This window comes from Genypterus blacodes, unplaced genomic scaffold (genome assembly GCF_046128005.1).
Source record: "Genypterus blacodes isolate CSIRO-AG114 ecotype Tasmania unplaced genomic scaffold, CSIRO-AGI_Gbla_v1 ptg000056l_1, whole genome shotgun sequence".
Taxonomy (NCBI): domain Eukaryota; kingdom Metazoa; phylum Chordata; class Actinopteri; order Ophidiiformes; family Ophidiidae; genus Genypterus; species Genypterus blacodes.
Window position 1 is genome coordinate 2,313,827 of NW_027466868.1, and position 10,377 is coordinate 2,324,203.

The window sequence follows — 10,377 nt, forward strand, 5'->3', positions numbered from 1 at the left end:
TAGATGGAAAATTCCATGGTTGCTGCCCTAAATAACTACTATACTTTTGAACTGGATTTTTCCCTGACATGTTATAAATTCCAACCAGTATCACGACACTGAAGAATCAATGCCATATTTGGGACTCTTCCCTGATTGCTATAGATAATATGTATTTACATGAACATGTTGTAAACAACACAAACAACACAGCATCAGGCCTTCCTCCACTTTCATATCAGTCTCATATCAGTTTATGTTCCCTGTTTATTTCATAATTTGGCCCTAGTCCATTTCTCTGCTTATTTTCTGAGTAGCTGAGGAATTCATACACAACCCCTCCCACTGTTGCAATATCCCACTGACAGACAAACTCCAAATGGTTCCATCGGAGGGGCCTGCCAAATATGAGATCACCATGACGACACAGAAGGTTTCAGACCAGGCCCTCACATTGATGGGACTTTTCTGTCAATTTCATTTAGGTCTGTGATATCCCAAGTCTTGTTTCTCCTCACAAAACCTGCTGTTGATGTACTTTGGTTCGCTTTTAATGTTTTGCTATGTGAAACCAAAATGGCCTAAGTAGCTTACTGATTTGAACTGCAGCAAAGTGACAACAGGGACCTTTGTAGGTTTTGTCAGCATGCAGTGCAGCTCTGTCAGGGTGGCAGCATCCCATTAACAGAGGGAGCAACAGTGTGTGTCAAATTCCCCGTCGTATCCTGTGGAAATGTCCTTGACCAAAACAGAGCTGCTACGTGCTCAGCCGTCAGTCTCCAAACATCAGCTAAAAGCTTTAAGTTTCAATAGAAGCGTGAGGAAGCTTTGGCGGTAAACAAGTGGTAGTCATGAGACTTAGAGGAAGTGTTTGCTACGAGTACACAAGCGCAGATGGAGCAAGAGTTCAAAGTCAGTGTATTCTTAGAAACAGGAAGCCTTCAATGCATCTACTGCTGTGATTTCCACTGGGGTAAATTAAGGAAGGGGGCTAATTTGGCGTTGCAGAGGAATTTAAACGACAAAAACATCTATTGTATGACGTCGTCTCTGAGAACTCTTGCGCATATCAAATTAAGAAGAACTAGAAGAGGAAATCTGTGTTCCCGTAAACCACACAGGAGGTCGTGCAGGCAAGTCAAAGATTTAGGTTACTGTGCTTTCTCATACTGTAAATGGCAAAATAATAATAGGAGGTAGTCTCGCATTTACAGAAGATTAACGGAAACCAGGTATGAGGTCATGACTGTGGAGAATATCTAAGGGATACACTTGCCGTTTGGGCTGAGGGAAAAGACAGTTACACACCCTGCATTGTCTGGAAACAATATTCATTTCACTGGAAAATATATCAAAGCGCTAACGTGGAGATTCCACGCCTAGATGACATACAGCATATGGGGGGGCAAATGTCCACCTCTTTGAAGTGGACAGGTGGAGAGACCTTAGAACAACACATTTTCACAATGAGACATAGACTCGCTGCTTTGACTCAGTTTAGATTTATTTACAGCTCTACTTTATTAAGCAAAATAATTCATTTCGACAGAAAAAAGGAGATTCAGACTGTCAATACACTATTAACGCACATTTCTTACACTTCAGTACAGCCCAGTGCCCATATTTATAGCAACACACAGGGCAGTATTTATTGATATTCTAAACAAAATAACACGTATGCAAAATGTCACACAAATATTTAACTAAGTCACTATTTAATTCATCATCAGGACTTAGGAGTTCCATTGCAAAGCACAACACAAAGGCTTGAAAGAAAAACTCCCATCCTGATTCCAGGTGCACAAATGTTGATTGATAAATTCTGAGCCTTACCTAGAAATGTCTCTTTTTCATCACAGTCTGCTTCCCTTGTGGGACAATTCTGACGCCATCCTCATCACGTGGAGCCAAAACGTTTCCAGTTAAAGCCTTTAGCATGTTTGAGAAAAGCCGAGGGGCCAGATCAGGTAAGCAGATCGGGCTCTGTACTTGTTTAGAGCCACATTCATTGGCCACCAGTATGTATGTAAACACTGCATGTTGGCTTAGGTTGTACATTTTGTACATCTGACAGAGCCATTGGTACCTCTGGAACTTATAGCAATAATAATATAATCATTGCTTGCTTCCTTATGTGTTAAGCTCAGAATTTATCAATCAACCCACATGGCATTTCTCATTTGTAAATGGTACAAATTACCATTAATTCATTCAAACAGCAGGCTCATCCCCACTGTATATTAAGAAATTATCATTTATATTTAGAAATCATTCATTTCATTTTATTTATTGGATCTATTAAAACTGAAATTGTGGACATCACAATCTGAAATACTAGATAAATGTAGAAAGCTGAAACCAGCAGCTCCTCATTCAACATTATTTCGTATCCTAAACTGGTTCATTTTGATCTTCAATTCCAGTGTTAAAGCTACAGGTGAGCCCCCCTACCCCCCCCCAGCAAAGCTCTATGGTCAAAATATGCTCCAAATAAATGTATACATGTACAGGAAAATAAATGTATGATAAGGATTAGCAGGAAACCATACAATGTCAGTCCCTGCTGATTCAGAAGCAACATTTGTGCTCCTGTTTCACCTTCTAGACATCATTTTACCATTTTAAAATACACCAAATACACTAATATTTGAGTCAATACCAAATTTTGAATCATAAACTACTCAATTTGTCAATAAACTTTGTCACAGTTGTACAAAACACAGCCTTGAATCAAATATATACAAACATTTTCACTTTCACAACCGTTTCACTATCTCTCAAACTTCTTTCCAGCATTTTTGGAAAAATCTGATTTGAAGCTTTAAAATGCACATTGAGAATTACAAAAAATATGTCAATGCAGATATAGGTAGGATTCAGTGAGCAAATTATTTATGAAATAAGAATGAAGAAATGGTAAAATCTGCTCCTGAATGGAGCAGATTTGCATTTGGGTTCCATCATGAAAATATCCATCAAAGTAACAAGTGGTCAGTCATTTCCACAGCAACGGTAGACTTAACACAGAGATGGGCCTACCACGGTAGTAGAGTGACTCGACATTGTAACGCAGGTAAAAACAGTCAAATGGCAAATCACCAATCATCAAACAAAATTGGCAAAATCATTTTGTTCAGAAACCTGCTGAAAACTAAACTTCCCCTTAGCAAATGCCAAGAATTAGCCTAAATTGACACATTCATCCAATGTCCATGCCAAAAACACACCAACACATCGGTTTTACAGCTAGTAGCCCAAACGTCTTACCCCCAGAAATTGCAAGAATCTTTGCTAGCCACTATTATTACACAAGTATTATTTGTCTGTTGAATATGTACCATGCAACACTACACGCAAAGAGCTGTGAACTGTACTGATGGTGTGGATGTACTGGATGATTACTGCAGTAACACCAAAACATTCCCTTAGATTATGGGTACTCTGGCAGCTAGTACAAGAACCAGCCGAGAACAGCGCTGAAGTGCTCACAGCGAGAGACTTCTTCATGGTTACTGTATGTACATAAAAGCAACTTAAGAAAGCAATTAAACAGGCAAGTGCTGTAGTATAATGTATGTGTTACACTGTTTGGCTGAAACTACATATTTTCTTCAAAATGGTGCCCGGAAGTAGGATTATCATTCCAGTGTTGAAGAGTGGTGAGTAGCAGCGAAATATACCACCAACATTGCTGCTACTTTCACTCAGTGTTTCCTCTTCTCTCATGAGGGCTCTTTGGCAACTTTGATGCCTCGAAACCCCATAATTCCTTCCTTCAGGTGGTCTTCCTCATGTTTTTGAATATTTGCTGGAAGCAGCTTAAGAACAGTAAGCTTGTAATTCCATTTTGCAAACATCCACGAGAAAATGTAAAAAAACTGTAAAAGTCATGATGAGTAGCTCCAAGAAACCATGAAGATGTTGAGATTTGAGATATTCCATTGTCTTCCCGCTCCAAAATTCACGTCGATCCTCATGCGCCAAAGTTTCACCTTCATGCAAAAGGGTTGTCCATTCGGAATATGTCTGAGTAGCTCTTGCCGTTTATGTGCTCAGTGTGGCTTTCGATACTGTAGCAGCGGTGGACTTCTGTGAGCGAGGATGCCACATATGAGGCCGAGCGGAAGAAGTCAGCGTTGGCGAAGGTGCCTCCGAACTGCATCCGCTGCTGGTTCCAGTGCCTCCGCAAGACGCTCTGAACCTGCAAGAAGAGGTTGGGGTTATGATACGCACGCAGAGCAAAGGTAAAAGATGCTTATTTCCCTTTCATTTAGCTCATTGTGGATGAGACTGCAGATTCACTCACCTCCCCATTGAAGAAACAGAATATTGTAGCAACCAAAAGACCCTGTGTGTGTGGGGGAGAAAGGAGTTTACTCAATGATTTTATGCAATAAACAAGATGACGACATTTTTTTAAGAACAAACAGCTGTGGGGCCTGCAGATCATCATCATCATGCTCTTATGCTAAAACTCCCACATTTCTGAGTTTATTTCTTTTGGACAATTTTCCTTCTAGCATTTCCCTTCCTGATCTTCCTTCTTAATCTTTTCTATGCAATGATTCCCGGAGTTGGTTAACAATGAGCTCCATGGTGGCGCGAACGCACTCACCTGGTAGTGCATGAGGATGTTCATGATGTACTGAAAGATCTCAAAGGCCAGGCGTCCCTGTGGCTTGTAGGGGATCATGACAAACTGAATGCCTAGCAGAGGCACCAGGATGAGGGTGGCTCGCACAGCCTTCATGTAGAGGCTCGACTCGGCCTGGTGGGTCACTTTCAGCTTGGTGATGAGAACACGAACGATGTTCAAAAGGAAGAAGAGGTTCACCTAAAATGGTGATTTGATTGAGTTTTGTGGTATGAAACTAGATTTGAGATTTAATGATATTCACTGGTTCTAATGATATTTATGGGTACTTACCAGCAAAGCAGCACAAATGGGGCCATGGATAATGTACAACAACGAAGTGTCTGAGCTGATCCAACAACTGTGGAGGAATAACAATAATAATGATGATATGAATAGTAATCATCTCACAGCAGATACCTTTAGAGGTGATAATCTCCTTTTTAGATTTTAACAGACTTACTTGTCGTTGTAGTAGCAGCGGCGGGCTATAGCATGTATCAGTGCTGGCACAAGTGGAAAACCTGTCAAATTAAATATTACATTATATCATTTCACATTATATTGTGCCATTTCCCCCACTTTCTTTCACCAGAGTGCAAAGGAATTCTTACCCCATCCGAGTAAATAATACCACATGAGATACTGCTTCTCGGCGAATACGGCCACAACGATGAGGGTATGCAGGTAGATGCCCTCACACAGCATCCAGAAGTAGTTACAGCTCAGCAGATACAGGTGGATAAACATAATCACCTTACAGCTCACCTACATACAACAGAATCGTCAGATTTGATGTCTCTGCCATATTTAATCCGTATGTCTACAGGCGGATTAGTGACTGATACTCACAAAATTGCTTTGCATAAGTTCCTGGTTATTTGCCACCGCTGTCAGCCAGACTATGGTGATGATGGAGTTCAGGACGAATGAGAGGAAGAGGTTTTTGTGAAGGGTTATCCTCTGGCAGCTCAGACTCCTGAGGGCATCCAGAGGTCAGGGAAAGGTCAGGGAAAATCACTCAAATGTTCTTGCAAGTTTGTTTGTTTCTTAATCTGCACACTTACTTAAAATGGAAAAATATTCCTAAAGATATGAACAATGATACAAGCGATAGGCCGTGTCCAATCAGAACCAAGTACAACAAATTCATCGCAGTCTGAAACACACAATGAATACAAAATGAATCATATATGCAGATGACATCGTGGTTTATTAATTTTATTACTATAAGCATGTTCTTTTCCCTTCTTACCTTTCTGCCATAATTAGTGTTGGCATTGCATTTTGTGTAGTTAGTCCAGGTCCTGTTACTCTGCGGGTGTCGCCACCACTGGCCCGAATCTGTACAGACTTTGGACACCACCTCTGATGACAAAGAGAGGGGAGTTAAGCGTTAAACGTGCATACATACAAAGTTAGGTAAGGAGGGTGGGCGTGAGCTAGCGCCTATGCTACATGGTGAGGTGGCTAGGTAGCAACAAATGCTAATGCGTGTTTGGCCAAAAATGTGTAAACTTAACGTCACAGACCTGCGTCCAATTTACTCAATCATGTCAACAGGTGTTCTGGGTGTGTTTATGTTCTTAGGCTGCACCCAGACAGAAGTAGCAGCCGTTCCACTACTTATTGTTGTTTGTTTAGTTCGGCGGGAAACGAAGAAATGCACCTTTAGGGTCAAAGTCTCTGTAGTAATCTGGACAGTGCTGCTCTGTTGTGAAACCAGCTTCAGTCTCGTCCCAGCACAGCCATCCGTCCCACGTCCGGTTACACATCGGCCCTGAGGCACAACGAAGCAAATGTGAGACGCTATTATCGTTTGTGACGGTGCGACGCCATTAACTTTGTGTCAAACAGTCGCTGGTCACCTGTTACTTTGCGGTGTGGTAACTTCAGGATGCGCTGGAAACACTCGTACTGCGCCGTGGCTATTTTGTTGCGTGTCACGTCCGAGTCGTGGCTGAGGGGATGCTGCTCTTGCTGGTAATCGTCTTCAGGACTTGCGAGCACGAGCAGCTGAAGGTTATGGAGACAAGCACACACACATACTGTATATTAAATGAGTGCATTTAACCAGGTGAGTCTTGATTGATAAGTTCTAAGCCAGATAAGGCTATGATACAGTTTCACGTCTAATTTGCCCCCCTCAGACCCCCCTGAAGTTAACATGTTATCCCCCTGCCTGCATTCTGTAGGTTCTCTTTTGAGTGTATGTAAGGTTAACGCTCCTGGAGGCCACTTCCTGTATCTTTAGCAGGCGTGTCTTTGACTTGTACGGAAAGCATAAAAAAACACTGACTACAATCTAGGCTCACAACTTATCAATCACCCCCCCTCAACATTCTAACGGTTCCACTTCGACGCAGCGCTTGGTTACCTTTGTGAGGGAGAAGAGCTGCAGGACAAACAGAGCGCAGTTCAGATCCATCCTCGTGCTGATCTGGTCATTCCAAGGAAAACTGAAAAAAGATCTGGATGAATTCCTTTTTCCTCAAAGGGAAACACATTAGACTCTCCTGTATACGTGTATGTCCTGTAACCAAACAACCGGCCCAAACAATTCCTAACTGGGTGTATGTTTTGAGGCATTTGTACATTCAGCAGGTTAACATTTCAGCGCGGTCTGTAGTCGTTTCCCCCCAGAGCTCCATAAGTCATACGCTTCCTGAGCTGCAGCAGCTGTTAATGTGATCTGGATTCTCTGTGCTGGCAGGAGCAACCTTGGCTTAACGCTGAGACTTCTCAACCTGCTCCAAATCATCCACAAATTAGATTCAGTCTCATTTTTGTCTGTATAATTTTGCTTACTTTCTGAATTTGCATTAATAATTTACCATTTTTGAATGCTAAAATGGGTTTGGGTTTAAGTTTTAATTTTCACAGGCTGGTTTCCCCCTTTTGGTCATTTGGGTTACAGATATGGCCTTAGCTTCCTTTGTTCCCCATGGCTTCCTTCCCGTGTGGTTTTTATGCATGTTAAGCAAGTTTAACCAAGGTTTGGTGTCAGCTTCGACCTCTATCTTTCAGCATTCTATTTAAGCGTTATTATTATTTCTATCTTCACAAGAGTCTTGTTCTTGAAGTCGTACCAGGAATTATACTTTTTTGAGGATTTGCAACAAACCCTTTGGAACAATTCCTTTTTACAGCCGAAATCTGCCGCACAGACCAACAAAATTGTTGACGCCCCTCCTGCTCCCTCCTCCACTAATCCAGGAAGCCTTTGTCACTTTAGATGATCGATGTCTTCTAGATCACACCCAAACGCACAAAGCTATGAGCTCTAAAGGGTTTTATTAACTTTAACAGAGGTTACTCATTAAATATGTGAGCAATCAAATATCTGTATCCATTAAACTATCGCTTCAGATACCATTTTTTTTGTTAGATGTGACAGTTTGCACCCCAGATGATATTTCAATGTGGGGGAAAAAAACACAAAATTCATATCTGGGGTGCAAAGTTGGACATGTTTCTGCCATCTAATACATAATGAGACCTGAATATACAGCTTTGCTATGAATGTTATGTTGCTGAACTGCGTGTGTTTTAGTTTTGAATCATTGTTGCTCAGTATTCCTACTGTAAACATGCCAAAATATCCACAGAAAGAAGCAGTTGAAGGGACTTACCTTTACAGGATTGGAAAAGCGATGTGATGCTGTGTTTGTTTGTGAGTTCCTGAAGAGCAATCCCCCAGTCTGTGTACCTCCGGCTAGAGTCAGAGAAGAGACTGAGCTGTCCTGAAAGATAAAGGCTGACTGGGGTTCTGTGTGACATCACATGTGAAAGCCGATCCCAACTATCAGTGGGCAGATCGAGGGACAGACCTGCAGAAGGATGAGGAGTGATTATCACACGACAATCATCCAATTCACAACATTCACATTTATAAGGCAGTGGGGGAGGATAATAGTTATCATTTAAAATAATAAATCGGCACTGATCGAGAATTTATACAAATGCATAGATGTTGTATACATGTTGATGTCAAATTTAAACTGCATCAAGCTCTAACTGTATATGTAATGAGTTTTTATTGTTTTTGGGCTTAAGATTAGGCTGTATTGCTTATCAATTGAGGAAAATGTTTCTTACTTGTAGATTTGGTCTTCTTGATGGAAAAACCTTTTTTCCAGTAATGAAGGTTTAGAAGTTTAAAGCACTTTTTTTTGTAATGGCACATTGACTAAAAAAATAATGATTCTGTGATTTTGTAGTTATCTCTTTGGTGAGCTGAAGCCTCATAAAAGTGACCGTGTAAAACCAAACATCACTTATCACTTGTTTCTAATTAAATTAACAAATTGCAGAAAGAAAGAAATGTTCATTTGAATCCCAAATTTTATCTGAGCGCTGTTTGAAATGTGTCCATTGAAAAGGTATATTCAGCCCAGTTTTCCTGATTTGGTCATGATTTGATCCTCCACAAATACAATTAAATGATGAGACTTCTCTTCCTTGACAACTTGACAACATCGCCCTCTGCAGGCCATAAAGCCAACATGGCCTCCTATTACTACCAATTCTAATGTCATATAAAATAAATAAAACATTAAATATTTATTATGTAAAATGTAAGTACAATGTTTTAAAAATGTATAGATCTTTTAAAAATATTTTCTTTGGAATAAACCATTGTGTATACACATATAATTCTTTCATAGAAGCTGTCACGGATTTGTGTGAACTATTTCCTTTGGCAGTAAAATCCAAATCAAAGCACTTGAATAAGAGCGGATGAGTTCGAGTTGTTCCAAGTAAATTTATTAACACAAAGAGGCTAGACCACTACCATAGTTACAGAGAAAACACATGAGTTGCCCATTGTGGAAAAAACAAACAAGAGGAAACTCAGGAGGTTCAATGGCCAGACACAAGAGAACACTAGAGAAGACACAGAAATCAGTACAAATACATTCAGCAAGATCACTTAGAAACAGGAGCAGCAGCAGGAAACGTGTAGAAAGTCTTCACAAACTCATTTTGCTCTTTTAGCTGGGCTATATCTTTAAGCTGATGACTAATAACAGGAAATTCATTCATTTTTACGCATACTGAATGATTGAGTAAGTGCTCAACATGTTGCTACATTTAAAATGACAAAGCTCTTATATATGCAGGAGGGAAACACTGTTTAGGGCCAAAACCGTATTGAACTCTCAGTCGTTTCCTTCACAAATGGAAGAAATAAATGGAAAACATCACCTACTACTTAAAACGCTGCTTTTGACTATGTACATGCAAAAACAGACACGTTTGTGTCTCAAACATACAAACATACATAAGAAATAACGGCCATAAAAGTTTTAACAGTAGTAACATGACGGAAGACTACAAAAAATCCTGCAAAGTTCCATTCCAAATTTTCCAAAACTGATCAATATTGCTAGAGGAACCAATGTGTTTTTGCCAAATCATCAACATAATAAAGTCAGATTATTATATTTACAGACTGAAAATGTGTACAGCTTCTGGTTTACGCTGCGTGCCGGTAAAGCACTCAGGCACGTACAGTATTAAAGTGTGGCGTGCTTCATTTGACTCAGGAAAGAACAACCAGCGTGTCAGTTACGTGATGAGAGATCGATGGAAAGGCAGACTCAGAGCTGAACTCTTTTATTTTGAAAAATGCTAAAGTAAAACCTTAAATCTGGAAAACTTGGTAGTAAAAGTAAATGTAAAGGCACCAAATAAACAAGAAAATGAAGTAATAAGTTGTCAAATTATTAAAAAAGTAAAGGTAGTTTTATTGTACTTACAAC

General features: G+C 40.2%; 1 protein-coding gene across 2 annotated transcripts; it reads right to left on the reverse strand.

Annotated features, from left to right (window-relative positions):
- Positions 1–1,840: 1,840 nt before the first annotated feature.
- Positions 1,841–8,405, reverse strand: LOC143002410 (calcitonin gene-related peptide type 1 receptor-like). Of its 2 annotated transcripts, none has more exons than XM_076152497.1 (13): positions 8,245–8,405; positions 6,990–7,071; positions 6,481–6,628; positions 6,282–6,392; positions 5,868–5,980; positions 5,680–5,771; positions 5,465–5,591; positions 5,227–5,380; positions 5,076–5,136; positions 4,907–4,973; positions 4,595–4,765; positions 4,286–4,327; positions 1,841–4,180 (listed from the first exon to the last, which is right to left on the reverse strand). In XM_076152497.1, exons 2-13 carry the CDS (start codon positions 7,038–7,040, stop codon positions 3,974–3,976), a joined length of 1,344 nt encoding a protein of 447 aa, XP_076008612.1. In that variant the 5' UTR covers positions 7,041–7,071; positions 8,245–8,405; the 3' UTR covers positions 1,841–3,973. The 2 variants fall into 2 exon arrangements, with proteins under 2 accessions (XP_076008612.1, XP_076008610.1); XM_076152495.1 differs by having other exon boundaries at positions 4,595–4,813; positions 8,245–8,404.
- Positions 8,406–10,377: the final 1,972 nt, after the last annotated feature.